Source organism: Stegodyphus dumicola, chromosome 2 (assembly GCF_044657685.1).
Source record: "Stegodyphus dumicola isolate Sdum_Otavi_A_Nest chromosome 2, ASM4465768v1".
In the NCBI taxonomy this organism is placed as follows: domain Eukaryota; kingdom Metazoa; phylum Arthropoda; class Arachnida; order Araneae; family Eresidae; genus Stegodyphus; species Stegodyphus dumicola.
In genome coordinates, this window is record NC_140769.1 from 105,321,856 (window position 1) to 105,341,468 (window position 19,613).

General features: G+C 31.7%; 1 protein-coding gene across 1 annotated transcript in view; it reads right to left on the bottom strand.

Annotated features, from left to right (window-relative positions):
- The window catches only part of LOC146998533 (glycoprotein-N-acetylgalactosamine 3-beta-galactosyltransferase 1-like), a 177,757-nt gene extending 162,598 nt beyond the window's left edge, over positions 1-15,159 (bottom strand). Inside the window, exons 1-2 of the mRNA XM_085810982.1 lie at positions 14,913-15,159; positions 7,563-7,886 (exon numbers count right to left, since the gene is read on the bottom strand). Coding sequence (XP_085667108.1) covers positions 7,563-7,845 — 283 coding nt within the window. The 5' untranslated portion in view covers positions 7,846-7,886; positions 14,913-15,159. The remainder of the gene's footprint in view (positions 1-7,562; positions 7,887-14,912) is intronic.
- Positions 15,160-19,613: the final 4,454 nt, after the last annotated feature.

Consider the following 19,613-nt stretch of genomic DNA (forward strand, 5'->3'; position numbering starts at 1 on the left):
TTTCCTTTCCCATTTTCTCTATTAAACCTTTGCAATAAATGCATACGTTTGCATAAAGCTCATCTTTGTATAAAATAATACACTACAGGGATAAAAAAAAAACATTAACTTTGCTATTCTGTTTCCGTAACAGATATTAATAAGATAGAGATTGATATTGTACTTCCTTTTAGGTATAACTACCTACTACTTATCACCTTAACAAACAGAAATGATGCATTGGATATTATTGTGTTAGAAAGCAACATTTTTATAGTATAAAGAATCTAAAGAAATATTAGATTTCAAATTGTAACACACTTGTTATTTTAAACATCATCATCAAAATAAATTTTGCTCAGCAGTGACTAACATAACTTTGCATGTAAACTGAGGAAGTAGACATACTGTATACAATGAATAAAAAGAATGGATGTTAAACAAGGACTAGATAGAACAAAAACTATATGAATATACAGAAACTACCTTCTTTCTCTATCTCTATATAAATTATTATCACATCTCCCCCTCCTTCTCACCACAAAAAAAAAAAAAAAAAAAAAAAAAAAAAAAAAAAGGACTTGAAAGGTAAAACTAAAAATGGTTACTACACATTTATCCTGTTAATAAAGAAGGATATCTATAAAAACTAAATATTGAAACAATACCCATAAAAAATAACTATGCAAATAATTCTAAAAAATAGATGTGTTTTTCATTTCCTAAATTTAATCTAATCAAGAACATATTATTTCTACTCTAATGCGATCTTCCAAATTTATTAATCTGCATTTCCGTAATGTATCAAAGCTAAGAATAATAATAACAGACCAAGTAAAAGTTCTGTACAGGCAATAACTGGCTATATATACAATGAAAGAAGATTACCATTATTCTTAAATAATGACCAATTTTTGAATTATTTGATTTGATTAAATTAATATCAGAAAACAAGCTTTCTTAAAAAAAAGATTCTCCCATTAAAAAAGAAAAATTGCACGCCATGTAACAAATTGTGAGAGACAACAAGCAACAGAATAAAACCTCCTTTCAACATTCCCTATTACAATTTAATACGGTGGGTAAGGCGAACAACTTTACCCTATTATTGCGAGAACTGTGTAGGAGTTTGTGGTATTATTACACGAATATTTAAGTTTTCTCGCAACAATTTGGTTTGGTTTCATATACATAAAATGTAAGGATTCGGGGATCTGAAAATGCACACATCACAAGGGAGCTGAACTGGGACAGCTCAAAAGTGAATGTTGGGTGTGAGATGTCACATAACAAGGTTTTGGGGACTATTTTTCTTCAATGAACAACCAATAACAGCCAGAGTTTACCTCGATACATTGATTAATTATATTTTCTTACAGCGGGAAGACTGTCAACCAAAGGTAATTTTGTATGTTTAGATTGTATAATGTCACTAATCAAGAAATTTTGCCCCTTGCTTGTAAAAACTTGACCAGTGCTCCACTCCCAAACAACAAGCTTTTAAAAGTTATTCAGAGACTTTATCGACAACCTGTAAATCAGGATATTACTTCCAATATAATAAATTATTCATTTTGATACTGTAATACACACATACATGCAAGTCAAAATAAAAATTTCATTTTATACAAAGTAAAGTTTTATAAATAGAAAAATAGGAGGATAAATATAAGCTTAAAAAATTAAGAAAGGGCTACCAAATTATTTAAAAACATCAAACTCTCACTATTTCAAAGTGTGAATGAAAATATTTTAAAATACCAGCAGTTTACAAAAAATGCATACATCTGACTGACTGCAGCATTTTATGATGACTAATTGTGACTTTAAAAATATTTTAATTTTTAGTTCATTTCCTCAAGAATAAATTAAAATAAGTTGAAAATATTAAGCAAAGCAACTTAAAAATACTCAACATATTTTACAACTCAGTTTACTCTTTGAATTTATTCATTATTTTTATACATTTAAATACCATTACAGTAAACATATTTTGTCACGTCATTTGACGATTAAACAATATAAAAGTTTATTCACCATTAATCAGCAAATTTTGTAATATATTGCTTCATAAGAGAAAAAAAATTTTATTTGCAGGAAAATCAGTTCAAATATGAATCATACAATACATACCCTTTTACACACAAAAATGATTAATGCTGGTATGGAACAGCTCATACAACAGACAGATCTTTACATTATAAAAGATAAATAAACAGATGGTTAGAAATTAAGAATGTAAATTTGCCTAGGCATATATTTCAAATGATAATTAATTTGTCAGGCAATAACTGGCTACATATACAATGAAAGAAGATTACCATTATTCTTAAATAATGACCAATTTTTGAATTATTTAATTTGATTAAATTAATATCAGAAAACAAGCTTTCTTAAAAAAAAAGATTCTCCCATTAAAAAAGAAAAATTGCACGCCATGTAACAAATTGTGAGAGACAACAAGCAACAGAATAAAACCTCCTTTCAACATTCCCTATTACAATTTAATACGGTGGGTAAGTCGAACAACTTTACCCTATTATTGCGAGAACTGTGTAGGAGTTTGTGGTATTATTACACGAATATTTAAGTTTTCTCGCAACAATTTGGTTTGGTTTCATATACATAAAATGTAAGGATTCGGGGATCTGAAAATGCACACATCACAAGGGAGCTGAACTGGGACAGCTCAAAAGTGAATGTTGGGTGTTAAAAGTGAAAGTTGAATTTTATGAATACAAGCAATTTTAAACATTATAAAATATGTAGCTTTTGTCTAACTGAATAAGAGAATTTACAAGCAGGATTTTTTTCACAAGCAAGATTACTTTCATATATCAATTTACATCTAGTTACCTACATAGCAATTGATACCTTAGCAAAATTTACAGTTGCTAATTTGCCAATGTTGATCTTCCCTAACCAAGTAATTTATTAACATTTTACTGTCAATTTTTTTATTACACATGTTCAATATCACTATGCTTTCCAGCTGCAGAGATAGCACCTAGTATCTGTGTGTGTTTCCTAAACTTTGCTTTTGTATGTATGCTGTAGACATGTTAAAAAATTTTCTTCATTACAAACAGCCTTATTATTTTGCAATGTGCTTGGTGAATATGAAAATTATCTATTTCATTCTAAGCCTGATACTTTCTAGGCTTATTGTAATGAACACATACACTTTTACACTAATTAGAAATTCTGCAAATGTCTTCTTAAACATGCTATTTTCATCAAGCTAATAAATCTTATCACATGCCATCATGCTGGAAATTACATAGTGGTAAAGTCAACATCCCATTGAAATTCACATAGTGATAGGATGGCATAGAGTCTTACTTCTCCTCCTACACCGTTCAGCAACAGTTGAATTGTCTCTGCATGTATTTTCTTCTATGCAGCATTTTCTACATCCCATTATGTGTTTTTACTCTGGCTCTCTTTATCATATGCAGGATTTTTTAGTTAATCTACAGCAGTGGTGGCGAACTTTTCTGGGGCTGCATGCCCAAAACCTTTTTATTGGGGAAGGAGGGCGTACCTAAAACCTCTTTGATTAAATCACCATCAGAGAGCGATTTACCATGTTTTGCCAGGCACAGTGAAATTTGAAAGCTGGCCATTGTTAGATGGTTTCTTTTAGAAAGATAATTGCAAAAACCAGCTTTCTGGTAATTATAATTCCTCAATTTCCCTTCAATAAACCCCTTCTGTTCAGCTTCATCAAGTTCGGCAACAATCTTGTGGTTGGTGTTAAAGTGTCGTAAGTAACTAAGTGAAAAGGAAGCAGTAAGTAAGTGAAACCTTCAAGAATAGACTAAAACATGTATTTAAATTCCATAGTATCATTTTATTGCGATTATTGATTAAGGAAGTAATATCGTAGTCACATGTCGGCTGATGAGGCTCTGCGTGCCGACTGTGGCACACATGCCATAGGTTCGCCATCACTGATCTAGAGATACTGTGATTTTTTATTTCATCTTGCTGTATGTGATCATCAAAATAAAACAACTTTCACAACAATTTTTTAAAAAATATGCAGAACAGTTAAAAAAATGTAAACCTAATCCTCAAGACCATTTTATAACATAAAGGTATATTTAATGAAAAAATGAAGAAATATATTAACAATAGTGGCAGTACGGTTGAAAAGCTGTGCACAAATGTAACTGTTTAAGAACATGTCTCTAAAATATTAGATTTAAAGGGGGGAGTTTTAATTTAAAAAAGAAAGAAAATAAGAAAAGAGAAGTAATGATCCAATTGTAATAATAACTCCTGTTTAAGAATACTTTGGCATTAAGAATACTTTAGCATGCTTTTCCAACACTACTGCACAACTGAACATGATGGAAGCGATAAAATGTTGCTTGCAAAAAATTAATATTTTATTCCTAGACCAACAGCTGAAACTTTTAAATTGCTTTGTAAAATATGTAACACTAGAGAAAAATATGAACATGATAATGTTGTTGTATGAACAATCACTATAAATGATTTTAATCTTCAAAAGTCAAGATAATTTGGTCAGTTTTCAGTTAAATCCCTGACGATAATACATGGGGTTAATGAACTATCAATATCATGCAATAAATCTTGCCTTCTTTGCTCTTTGAAAACAATGTATGCTGCTGAAGTTGCACTGGTACTGCTGAAAGTATTTTTAGATTTTGATGCATCTCATATTTTTGTAGAAGAATACTGGACATAATTTATAATTGACATGATCAAAGGACTTTCGACTATGTGGTCTCAATGTAAAATATTACATGGAAAACCATATTCATGATCACAAGGGAACTTACAGTGCTGCAACCAGGATATTGAAAATGTGTCACATGCTTGGTCAGATGACAGTGAAAGTACAGATAGGATAATAAGGTGTCATCTTGTGCAGTATAGAAAAACATCTCAAAACTCAGAATCACAGAAGAATGTACAATTTTTAAATTCTCTCTACAAAGCAGTAATTCAAAAGTTCATAAAGGTGAGCATTGAAAAAATATTAATTGTACTGGCATATGTTTTAAAAACCATTCGCAACCTTCAATTTACTTCCCTAAATCCCGATGAAACCAGGCTCTTCGAGCAAACAATTACACATTTTTTAATTAGCGTCGTATGAGCAAAAGTATTCAGCAAAAGGTTGTATGAGCAAAGGTATATGGCTTCATTATAATATCTCTGAGAAATATCAGGTTCATTAGAAAGTGCTATATAGGTTATTCATAAAAGAATGTCCCACTTTCAATGGTATATATTATAATAGTTTAATTTAGATTATATAACAATAAATCATACATCAAATTGAAGATAAACTGACTGAGTTTTTATTACAAATGTTCAATATATCACCTTCAGTTATACGGCACATATCCAACCTATAGCCTAATTCTTCCCAAAATTTAGTGAACAAGCCCGGAGTAATGGCAACAATAGCCTCTTCAATTCTGTATTTTAACTCTGGCAAACCATTAGGTAGCCATGGAATATAGACACTACCTTTTATAAAGCCCCAAAGGAAAAAATCATATGGCATTGAATCAGGTGAAAGTGGAGGCCAGTGAAAAAGAGCTCTATCCTCTTGACCATTACAACCAATCCAACAGTCAGGGACTTCGACGTTCAATGACTCTCGTACAAAGTGATCCCAACGGAGAGGGGCTCCATCTTGTTGCAAAATAAATCACAGTAGTTTACTAGTAGCCAAATTAGTAGAGGATTTAAAGGTTCCTCTACTAATGTGGGAAAGAGCCATAAACCACCCTGTTACAGTAACTTCAGCAAAACAAAATGGTCTGTACACTTGTAATGTCAGGACACAGAGCAGGAAAAGTTTATATTATGGTGAATCTCTTTGACATTCTACAAGTTCATGGATATGTCCTAATCTCCAGATACAAGCATTTAGGGGCCAGGCATATTTACCTTCCCACTCAGATAAAACGTTGACTGATCACTGAATACCACACAATCAAAAAAGTCATCTTCCCACTCAAACACTTTACTTGTAAAGTTAAAACATACATCATAGTCATCTAGATTTAAAGCCTGAACCAACTATAACCAGTACGGATGCATGCATATGCGTTTTCTAAAAACCTTCCAAACTGTCATCTTTGGCAAATGAAGACTTGATTTCAGAGCAGATTTCTTAGCACTACGGAGATAAGATTCCCGACACAGTCCACATCCTCTACAGATACTTTTGGTCATCCTGTGCTTTTCCTTTTTCAAACACATCTGGTCATTTTGAATTGCCTTATCATTGGCAGATGTTTTTTGGCACATGGAGGATCACAATTAAACTTTAAACAAAATGCACTTAAACTAAAATTACAGACTAACTCTCAAGAAATTGCAGAACACAAAATGATTTATACTCAGGAGTCGCCAATTTTTTTAAATGGTGCTGCAAACAAAAAAACAATATAGCAGTACTCGTGTATGTGTTTGTCTAAAATTGTTTGAGTTACTCTTTAACTGTGACCATGAACCAACATTCTACAATGCTTGCATTTGATACTATTAAAATTTAATACATGGGATATTCTTTTATGGACATACCGTATAATTTTTCAATCAGCCAGGCGCACTGCAAAATGAAGAGGCTCTTACACATATGCACAAGATTTCAGTGATATTGCATTTTCTCTAGTTCTCTAGTTTTAGTCTATTTGATGAAAATAGAAATTTCGTTATTAAAAATGTGGTACTTGTTGACTACACAGTGCCTGTTAATACATCAACAAAATAACTTTAACTGGTTAGAGTTGACTTTAGGGTGCCCCTTGTATTATCACAAAGCTGTTGTTTCATTTATCGCCAAGTTGTTGTTTCATTTATCGCCAAGTTGTTGTCTCATTTATGACAACCTGAGTAGTTGAATGCTATAGAAACCATATTATGATGTGATTGGTTGTGGTGAATTTGAATCATGGGAAAAAATTTCGAAAGTGTGTGTCGGATTTTGGGTTACGGCTTGTGTGTGTTGAATAAGTGCATTGTTATTTTGTGGTTTACATGGTAAATTGGCTGAATGTGGTAAGATTAATTTGAAGTTTCTGTAGGATTTGGAACAAAAGGGAAGTGTTGATCTAAATGCAAAGAATGGAAAGTACTCTTCTGTTATCAAGACCGGATTCAGAAGTGTACGTACACGTGTATATATGCAAGTGCATTTATACACATATACATGAACACATCTATCCATACATACATACATACATACATTCCTGGACCTGGTCCTGATAAAAGAACAGTACCCAATGGAACATGCATGAAGATTAGCAAAACAGAAAATTAAGCAACAACATAATAGAGCTCTTAATCACTTGTCTTCAAACTCATCAGACTTCATATGGAACAGAGCCAGGGTATCCTAACAATCTATTTAAATATGAATTCCAAGCTGCTGAAAACCGTTTTGAATATGAATGCCAAGCTGCCGAATAATATCTACCAAAAATTTTTAAAAATCAGATTTCATCACTAAAAGGTAAAAATAATTTGTTCGTGGTACAATATCGCCAACAAGTACTAAAATATGCCTTTTTTTAATAACAAAAATATTTTACCTTTATGAAACTCTTCATCAGATTTATGGAAAGAAACTGGAGATTCTGGTCCAGTAGCATCTTCCAAATCATAATGAGAATGAGGATCATGATGAGGTTGTCGAACTTCAGGTGGTATGTACCTCCATAAAGCATTTCCAAACATGTCTGTCTTTTCCCAAGCCACAACACTAAGCAAAACATATGCAAAACTGAAACCAAAAGTAATACCAACTGCCAGCGTAAGAATACATTTTCGAGAAAATGCTTGGTTTCCACCATTGCCCAGCATTTTAAATCTCATAGAGGAAAAATTTTGAAAGAACTACAGTTGTAATAGGAGACCTGGAAATAAAAATAACAATATGGAACATGGAGTTTTACTCTTGAATATTTTGTGATATATATAGAAAATCTTAATTATTAGTATAATACAGTCAAAAGTCGTTAATCCAGACTCGTCGGGACTTCGGCGATTCCGGATTATATATCATCAGTTTAAATCTCGTAAGATGGCATGCAGAAATTCTAAAATTAAACATATGAAACCGTAATTTATGAAATAAAGAACAATTATGATCTAAAGGGTATCAAAATTTAGAAAAAAAAAGCTTAATATTTATTTGTTTACTTTATTAAACATTTCTTTCAATGTAAGTTGTTTAAGTTGCTTCGTTTTATGAGATAATACTTTCTCTTTAATTCTATAAACAGACATAATTTCTTGTTCAGTTACAAAGTTCCGCTGTTCAAGTCCCATAATTGCTGTGCTGAGAATACCGGCTAACTTGTCAATCGAAATTTTTTCGTTTTCACTAACCTTTCTGTCACCTTCTTCATGTCTTTATCCATTTTTTGAAGCAATTCCACTTTTTGTTTGATGGACATCAGAACATACTTTCGTTTTGTAGATCCTTTGGGAGCTCCAGTATCGGAAATTCTATTTCACATAATCGAAAGTTCAAGTTTACTTTTATAAAATTTCTCTTACAGTCTGCAAAAAATAATAAGCCGGAAATAATTCGAAGATTAAGGAACAACGCAATCATCAACATTAACTGAAATAGATAATTTGAGCTTATAGCGTCCATTATACATAAAATGCGCATGCGAAAACGTATTCTGCGCTTGCGCACACACATATGCGCAGTCGTAAAGGTCTTACGCGCACGCGTAAATGCCTATGCGCATGTGTCAACTCAGCGCATGTGCAGAAAGTTTTTAGCTTTGAGGTCCGGATTATAGATCATTCTGGATTATGGGTGTCCGAATTAACGACTTTTGACTGTATGATATTTATGAAAATAAGTAATAAGCTTACAAATGATTAAAAATTTTATAACATATTAATGCATGTAAAATAACATCAAAAGATGCTATATGCTATTACTTTAAAATATGCACTTTAGTACCCCCTCCCCTTATTTACAATCAGTCACTACAAAAAGGAAATTAGGGGATTTGACCTATTTTAAGCAGCTGTCGTTACCATGGTTATAAGGCATGGTTAGAGGAAAATTACCTTGAATTGCCTATTTCACAATGATTGACTACAAAATTATTTCAATTGATTTCTAACAATGAAGAACATTTGCTTGTGTTTAAATAGAAGAAGCTGTCATAAAATCAGAATTTATATAAGAAATGCTACAACATATGCAAAGTCAGTGGCGTAGCTAGGGTGGGGCAAGGGGGGACATCTGTCCCCGGGCGCAGCATCCAGGGGGTGCCAATTTCATGGTACAAAATTTTTGAATAAAGTGTTTTCCATTTGTGGGAAACAGAAAGGGTCGCAAAATCTCCAGCTGTCCCCGGGCGCTGAAAACCCTAGCCACGCCTCTGTGCAAAGTATATAACTGGCAGGTCAATTAATTATGGTAAAATTGGATAAACTATTTGTCTAAGAAATGGGACAATTTCATTAAGATATAATTCACACAAGTTTCATTAACAAGGTAATTTCAAATTTCTTCACAAAGCAGGATTGGTGGCAAAGCCAGTGCAATCGAAAAAGGCACTGCATGGTAGAATTGAAGAACTACAAAAATTCCATTGAAAAGCAAAAACATTTAGCACTACCCCTGACACCAGTAGCATTACTACAAGGGAGAAAAGTTTAAATCTTTCCTGCATAATGATGCTTAACATCTACAGAAGATAAGGAGTGGATGCAAGTACAGTACAAAGTCCGTAATCCGGACTCAACGGGACTTTGGTGATTCCGGATTAGGGGTTTTTCCGGATTATAGATCAATTTAAATCTGGTAAGATGGCATGCAGAAATTATACAATTAAAACTATGAAACCGTAATTTATGAAATAAAGAATAATTATGATCTAAAGGGTATCGAAATTTACGGAAAAAAAAAGGTTAATATTTATTTGTTTACTTTATTAAACATTTCTTTCAATGCAAGTTGTTTAAGATGCTTCCACAAAAAATTCCTTTTTCTTGTGTCATCCAATACCATACTCCTGGCATAATTTGGAGACAGGTATGCCTTTATCCATTTTTTGTAGCAATTCCACTTTTTGTTTGATGGATACTGAAACATGGTTTTGCTTTGTAGATCCTTTGGTAGCTCCAGAATTGGAAACTCTTTTTGACAAAATCAAAAGTTCAAGCTTACTTTTTATAAAATTGCTCTAAAAGTCTGCAAAAAATAATAAGCCGGATCCAATTAGAAGATTAAGGAACAGTGCATTCTGCAGCATTAACCGAAAATGCGCATAAAGTTTGTAGCTTTGAGGTCCGGATTATCGATCATTCTGGATTATGGACGTCCGGATTACAGACTTTGTACTATATTTGTTATTTCAACTTCTAAGAATTCATTTAAAAAATGTTTCAGCTTTTCACAGCCATAGCCAAAATCTATCTTCATTTGTTGGGCATGCGTCTTTAGAAAAATTGAAGAGAAGCATACCAAGTTATACTTAAAAATTATAAAAAATTCAAGCTTAGATACGTATTAGTCTACAGAAAAGCTTTTTTTCTATGAATAAAAATTATTCTGCTTGCTATTTAGTAAGTTTTTTTTTTTTTTTTATCTTTACCCTGAAATTAAATCTTCTCTTCATTAGCAACAGTTTTAAAATATATTCAATAGCCACAATTATATTACATCCCACTTTTTTAATCTAGTGGCCAACGCCCTTATTAAGCATTTGTCAGGTATGACCAAACCGAAAGCTCATTTAGTGATCTCATCAGCAAGAACATCACTCTGGTAGTAGAATAGAAGGTGACTAAATTACACCTGCGAGAAGAAAGACAACAAAATTACAAATAAAACTTACGCACCCAAAAAACTCAGTTATGAAAACCATTACAACTTCTCTTTTTCTATTTACAAATCCAATTTTTGTTCACTATAAAATAAATATTAAATATTTTTTAAAAACTTTTACATTCCTGTCACATTTAATGTATAAAAACAACAGATGAATTATTTCTGATGCCTTTTTTGCTAACTCCAACAAGTTTCTTAATAAAAATAAAAGAGAAAGAAAAATAGTTGAATTAACAACAGCTGAATTATTCCTGATGCCTTTCTTTGCTAACTTCACCATATTTATTGATAAGAATAAAAGTGTAAAGTAAGAAATCGCTGAATTAACAACAGCTGACTTATTTCTAATGTTTTCTTTTGCTAACTTCAGCATATTTATTGATAAAAAAACAAATAGCAAATAAAAAAGGGCTGAATTATTTATTATTTATTTACATTCAAAACTAAATTATAAATAAAACACAATAATAAAAAACTATGTTGGATTTTCACAGAATGAATTTTTTTTCTAAAATAGTAAATAAGTTTACTTAAATATATTAATTCTTGTAATTGTGTTAAATTATTGTAGTTTTATGTATTGTTGTAATTAGGTTAACATTACTTAACCTGATTGTTTAAATGAATAAAAAAATAAATTTCTAATGTGATTTAAAACATTAAAGATTTTATGTGAAACTGATTCTTATGCAAAAGAATGATACACTAAGCAAAACTGATTGCAAGAAAATCTATTATAATTAGCATAAATTGGAACTTAAAAATGCAACAGTGTTGATTTGCACAAAGCTCTTCTGTTAAAACATAATCTATGCCAATTACTGTTGGTTTTTCTTACTGTGAATGAGTTTCCCCCCCCTTTATGAATACCTTTTAGTGATAATGTGCTTTTCCTCTCAATAAAATTTCATTGAATAATGGGGTTTTAAAAATTTTATAACAATGCAACAAATTGAAGATAATCTTTAATGTAATAAATATAACACATCAAATATAATGCAGGTATTTAAAGAAAAACACTTCTATAGCCATGCAGTTTTTCTCTTAATTCACTTACAAATTGTAAAAGAAGTATCACAATTTCATGGCATAAAGTTACCAGAAAAGTTTTAAGCATTTTTTCAAAAATTTATCCAAAAATCAAGATTATACTTCATTAGCAACACACACACACACAAAAAAAAAAAAAAAAAAAAAAAAAATCTTTCTCTCATGGGTAAATTTCTGAAAAAAGAATTTTAATAGCAACTCATTTTACCTTTTATGCAATATGTCTTATAAAACCCTTTCTGGCTGATCTTTGGAATATGGTAACAGGTAGTTTGGCGACATTTTGGAGGCGGTAAAGGTTACTACCTAGGACTTTGGTAATAATGTGAGAAGTACTCAGTTCCGATTACACATTATTTTGTGTGAGGGAAATGAGAGATCATGAGATATGTCATGTGACATTAATGGATGAATTACAGTTCTTTAATCGGAAAAGGAGGTAAATTTGGAAAAATTATTTTGTATTAAGCTTCATTGTATGTTGTGTGAAATAGTGCTGATTAATTTTCGGATTGCATGGCGCTATGTAAAGTGAATTCTAAATTTTTAATATGTAATAATTAATAATAAGTTGACTACTGGATTTCGGATTTAGAAATTAGCAGTAGTACTGCAGCCGATTGGAACTCTTTCTGTAGGGCAGTGTGCGTGCCACGTAATGAAGATTCTGAAGAAGATTAGGTAAGTTAGTATTTTTAATCATTTGAGGATATTATTTTTACGCATTGTTCTAAATGTACGGAGTAAATAAATTAAAGTGATATTATTGGAAAATTGTTATTAGCAATGATTTAGTTTAAAGTAATTATTAGGATCGTAATCTAATTTTTATTAATTTAATATATGTGCTTATTTATATTTTAAGTAGTGTTTTTTAATTTAATTATATTTTAATTTAATGATCGTGATTTTGTGAGTTATATGTTTGTAGTATTTTGGAATACGTTGAGTATTTTCATGCATTTTCGTGAAATTTTTCCAATTTATGACAAAAAAGCAGTGTACATGGATATGGTGAAGAGTGTGCGCAATGCCATTTTTGTGCAATTCTGGAATTTTTTTTTTAAGTAAAAATAAGTCGACGTGTACATGGTTTAGTGATATTTTAATTAAATTATAGTTATTTTGTGAATTTTATGTTTGTAGGAATTTGGTATACGTTTTAGTTGAAGTAAACGTGCATAGAAATAATTTAAATATTTCACACTAAGTATTTGTAATGCTTGCGGTATGAATTCGTTGGTGACATTTATAATATAATAGATAATTTAGAGGTTAAAGTTTTTGGATATTTTATTTATTTTATACGTGGAAATGTTCATATTTGGAAAGGGTATATACTTTTTCGTGATCAGGGAATTTCATATATGTTCTTTTTACCGGATTTAAAGATTCACAAAATTTTCCTGCATTTTCGTGCAAATTTTTGTAATTTATGAGAAAATAGCAGTGTAGATGGATAAAGTTAAGAGTGTGTGCAATGCCATTTTTGTACAATTCTGGGATGTTTTTTTAAGTAAAAATAAGTCGACGTGTAAATGGTTTATGTGTATGTGCTATTCTGAAAAACGCACAAGGAGTTTGCGATTGTGCACTTTTTCCCAATTTTGCAGTTAATATTTGTCATGATTAAGCAGTTTTGTTCCATAAAATTTCTAGCATAAGTGTAATTCGGCTAGTAGATTGTTGGAAAAAGTGTTCAGTAAATAAAAAGAAAAGAAACATGTCTTTGGCAGCGAAAAAAAAAAAAAATAGAGGATTGCTGTAGCAGAGTTGGTCGCCAAAAAATCGCCAAGTTACCATAATCCAAAGATCAACCAACTTCCTCTTGGAACAGGATTTAAGGATTTCATTTCTTTTCATAAAACACAAGTCTTATATTTTATGAAAAGTTTACTTTAAATAAGCTAAGGTTTAATAAATCTATAAGTTAAAGTAAAAGTTTAATACACTAAAACTTTTAAAAGGTACTGAAAAGTTTGTGTATACAAAACTTGCTTTTTAAACTCAGAACAGTATTTGCTAAATTATTCGAGTCTTTAGATTACATTTTGTACTTTTTGATTATTGTTATTAATGTTTATCAACATTTAGCAAATAGACCACTAAGAACTGATTTAATAATTTGAATTAATTTTGCCTTTGATACTATGCCAATGGTTGATTTAATTAAGGCAAAGCACACAACAACAAATGTTCAAGAAAAAAATGCTGTCATGAAGGAATTTTTATGAGAAACAGGTCGTATTCACATAGTACATGAGGAAAACCTCAAGCAAATAGTATATATGCCTTAACTTGATCATGAATTAAATTATTAATGTTCAGCAATCTTATCTATTCCTATGCCAAAGGAGAAACAGGTCATCATAAATATACTGAAACTGTCATACATATGTACTTTATAGGAAGGTAAATAATTATTTACTTGACATTTGATACTTTAAAAATACTTTTTAAATTATTATAAACTCAATATTGTACACACAAAAAGTTATATTTTGGCAATACATTTTTTTTAAGCATATTTAATAGTGTGGTTACTGAATAAGTTTTTCTTAGTCATCCTAAAAAATCATCTGCATATTTAGTTATACCTTTTTATAGAGAGCAATTTCCACATATACCGTTCTTTTAATCACTTACATATTCCTGAAGTTTCACAGTTTCACAGCCTGCATATCACAGTTTCACAGCCAATGAAATAAATAATATACCATGTGTTTGTTAATAATATTTGTTCACTTCTGATCACAAATCAAAATATTTACTATTTTAGAGAAGGATTGTATTATTTAGTCAGATGCAAACCATAGTTTAAAGCCAGTGATATAAATGGCATAACAATGTCTTATTATTATATTTGTTTACTTCTGACCTCTAAACTATTTTAGAAAAATATGATTAATTTACACTGTTATGTAAAATAAAATAGAAGTTCTTCAAAAAGATATTTTTTCTGCATTCATTACATTTTGCTTGTGTCATTTATAATGTAAGGTACCACAATAATCATAATTTAACTTACCACAACAATCATGATTCTTCATCTGCTCTTCTAGCTTTTTAACTAAATTTATTACAAACACAGAATAAAATCGGAAACTTCACTCTACTGAAATTTTGCAGTTTATAACTCCAATGCATATTTCAAATATTAAATGAAATCTTACTCATTATTCATACTAATGTAACTCCCGCTAATGCAAGTTTTCTATAAATAAGTTAATCAGGACCAACGTGCTCCAGTCAATTGACATCAACTGTCATATAACAGACGAAACTGATTCGTTTATTGTCAATTTTTCACGCGCCATCTAGCGGTTATTTCCATTTCCATACCAAGGCCAACTTATACTCATGGCCTCCCAGTAAGAAAATATTCTTCTATGTTTTCGGTGTCCTCCGTGGAATTCCTTCTGAACGCAAGATGGCGCTACTCTTCTGCTACACTTTGTGATGTTTACAATAAGCAGAAATGTGCCAAAAATGACTTCTGTCTCCTTATATGCAAAGTTTAAAAACGGTTAATCCGTGTAGTCAGAAATTGTAGATTGCTTTTAATTAAAATAATTTTATTTAGAAAGAAAGCATGAAATTTTAAGCTCCCCCACCTCCTTTTTTTAAAATTTATATAAACACTAACTATTTGATTTCGATTTTAATTCCTTCTTGCATCTAGATATGCGCTATTCTGAATTGTACGTATTACAGTTATTTATTCTAATTTAAAGGTAATTTACAGTATATATCTTACTTTTTAATTATTTATACAGTAAGAAGTCAGCAGATAGCTTTAGAACATAAACTATTTCTGGGCAAAATTCTCAAAATATTTCTAGGTCAAAAATATTTCGGTTGTCCTAGGTCAAAAAATAATTTATTAGCCCCTATTACATTAATATATTACTACACTATGACCTAAAATTTGTATATCAGTTCCCAAGACACAGGAATAAAAGTATTACTTAAATTGATTAAATTTAACGTGCTTAAGAATTTTTTTTAAAAAATTTTAATAAATAACTGCTTTTAGGAAATCTTAAACAATAAAAGTTTTAGTAATGTAGATTTAGATCTCTGTGGAGTACGTGCAACATTGCAGATATTCAAAGCAAAACTAAAATTGTTAGACAGAAAAGCAAATTTACTTGAGCATGGATTTTGAATGAAACTGAACCTAAAGTTGCTCTTTTCCCCAATTTTAATGTATAGTATAAGTTGAGTAGCGTCTAACCCTAGCATGGCTGATACTTCACGAAAGGGAATGGCAAACTTCTTTGGCGTTATTGGATGGTGTCGGCTGTATACAATTGGTAATGTATTGTAATTTAGATTGGCTACTAAAGACGTTGTTGTTCAACTAAGAGAAACTTGTGTATTTTGTGAAAGGCACATTTAAGTAGCCAGTGTAGGTATGCTGACAATTTGCCTTATGAAGAGGAAAAGCAAATATTATTTAAAAAAGGGGGCATATGTTTCAGATGCTTGGCATTAAAAATCTTATTTCTCGATTTTGTAAAATGAAAGTACCACCCTGTGAGATTTGCATTAAGGGCCATTTTAAGTTAATTTGTACTCAAAATATAATCACGAAATCTCGAACCGAACGCTCCAGGTTGAGTGGAAAGAAACCGAAAGTAAGGACTCCGTTCTATCCAACAAAGCAGCAACCCGTAAATTTCTTTTGCAAACACTTATTGCTCGTCTTAGGAATAAGAATAAAACGAAATACGTAAGTATAAATTAATTGTCTCAGGCAGTAGTAAATCTTACTTATCAAATTTCGTAATAACGGAAATGGGATATGAATGTATTGGTGAAGAAATTTGGACACATAGTTTATTCGACGGTATAGAAACTACGGAAACACATAAGAGATATTTAATTCGTCTTAGTGACTTTTCGGATAACTATCGATGTAATTTAGAAGTGTTAAATCAAGAACAAATTTGGTCCGGAATCTCGAAAATACCGCGTGGGAAATTTATCAGTGAAATTAAGAAATTCAAAATTCTCCTGTCTGATTTGAATGATAAAGTAGATCTGTTGTAACAGTTCATGGACTCGAGATTCATGGACTCGTGCGGGCTGATGTCACAGGTGAACTGTATATCGGAAAAATAAAACAGTTACACTAAGGTTTAGTTTTGACGGAAATGCGGCTTGGATGGACACTAATGGGTAAGGCTGATACGATTGAAACTTCAGACAGCACGAATAGCGTTATGTCGTTACATGTAAACAATGCAAAACTTTCAGACTTATGGCGACTTGATACACTTAGAATGTTGAAGCCTGGAGAGAAGGGAAGTCGACAAGAGCTTGAGATGGCAGCTGAAAACATTTTAACAAAAGTGGGAAATCAGATGTTGATGAAAGGTAAGTTGTAAGCCTCCCGTGGATACAAGGCCATCTTCTTTGCCCACTTGCAAACATGTTGCAGAATGAAGGCTAAAGGGTTGCACTAATTAATTGAAGAGGAATGGAAACTTAGAAGCATACGATGAAGCGTTTGCAAAGTGGCTTCAGGAAGACTTCATTGAAGAAGTTAAGACCTCTTGTAATGAAGAAAGTAAACATTACCTACCTCGCAAGGCTGTAGTGAAAGAAAATTCCACTACAAGAGTGCAATCTGTTTCTAATGACTCGGCCAAAGAAAGGAATTCACATGCTATCATCGATTGTCTGGGAAAAGGCCCAAACACAGTAGAGCTCATTCCAGCCATCATGAATCGATTTAGCTTAAAGAAAATAGGCGTTGTTGCGGACATTCGTAGAGCCTTCCTACAAACTGGACGGAGTAAGAGTGATTGACCATATCTAAAGTTTTTATGGTGAGAAGGTGGTGGTCCTGCCAAGCCTGAACTTTTCCAGCATAGACGCGTTGTGTTCAGACTTTCTTATTCCACCTAGCGTTTGGGATCAACTATTCGTTTGGAACTGTGTTACCAGGTATAAATAAAAATGAAATGCGGAGAATTTATCCGCCCAGTGCTCAGGTTAATACCTCTTGAAGTGACTGATAAAAGTGACCCCGTTATACCTGTAGCCAAACAGGTTTCCATTCCCAGTGAACCGAAGACTGTTGACAATCGTCTTTCAAAGACTGCTTCTGACAAGCCAGTACTAGCTGAAAAGATAACTCCTTCTAAGCAAAGAACTGTTAATGATTTTTTTTCCAGAGACTGTTCCTGGGAGAAGATCCAGAAATGAACGATTAATTAAATCTGGAATTAGGCGCACGTTTCCTTGTTTCGCTGTTGCGCTAGTAAGGCTCTTAGCCATATAGGATTTATCATCACGCCGGTTAGGTTTTTGTGAGTCCACCTGTTAGGCGTAACGTAAGTGCACTATTTATTTTAGGTTTGACTTAAATTATATTCTACGTTTTAGTTTTCACTGCAAGTTTGTCGGTGCCTTTGTAAAGCACGAAGATCGTGCCTTTCTGTTCTTTTTTGAATTCATAAAGTGATATTTTCATCTTTCTTCTGTGCTGGTAATTAATTCACGCCTGTGCGAGAATTCGCCGGGGTTCATTGTAGCATCTAACTTTAGTTTATGTGGAATTGCAGAAACAGATTTTTACACCATTAGGGGGATAATGTTATGAGGTGTATGCCTCTTGAATTATTAATGGGTAAGATAATGTAATCAAAAATAAGGAAAGAAAGGACCAAAGTGTGTGATTTTGTTTAATGTCTTTTAAAAGAACTTTTTCTGATAACTGTAAATATGAAATTAAAAGAACTTCGAAAATAAATGTAAAGTGAGATTAAGTTAATTGATTATGTCAAAACAATCAAGAGTTATTTGCCTAGGAGGAGACATGCCTTCATGAAAAGCATAAATTTAAATAAAATTAAAAAGAACATTTATGAAAAAAGTAAATATAAGATGAAATATCAAACAAAAATACTGTTACGACTTCTGTATTTAGTTAGCTATTTTTAGTAGAATTGAAATAAAAATTGTTTCATTTCTTCGTACAATGCTGTACGCGACGAATTTAAAAAAAAGAAAAGCTGCGCCGAAGAATTAAAAATACAGGATTACGCGCATTTAATAAATAGATATCTGATAATTGTACTCTTTTGCTATCCAGAAAATCGAGAAAATACCAGAATATTTTCGTGCAAGATTAAAAGCTTATAAAATCCGGATCAAAACATCTCAATTCAGTTGTTTACTTAGTGCTGTTATTGATTGCAGCGAATTCGAGATGAGATCGGATTAGCTTTTTTTTGTGTTTTGAATTGAGTTCTATTTATATTTTAATAGTTCAAAATATAACTACTCAGAGATATTGCGATATTGTATGAATATATTTGAGGAAGTTTCAGCACTTTGTTTTATTTGTTGTGATAAGAATAAATTTTATTAACTTTTCATCGAACTTGTGCATTGAATCCATTACGAACCCCTACGCACGCGACACTTTTTGATGTCATAAGACGGATTCGAATGCCAATCATAAGAGCGATGGAAGAGCGATTAAGGCGATTCATGCAGTCTTTGCTGCATTTAAAGAGGCGATGAAAGATTCTGTTAAAGAAATGGAAGCGGCCCAAGGAGAGATGAAAGCGGGAGAGGGATCAGTTAAAGAAAAAGATGAAAACCAATCAAGAAAGATTGAAGCATGTCAAAAAGAAATGAGAAGAGAAATTACCTGCATAATAGAAAACAAATTTGAAGCTATGGAAAACAAAATGGACGTGGTTGAAAATAA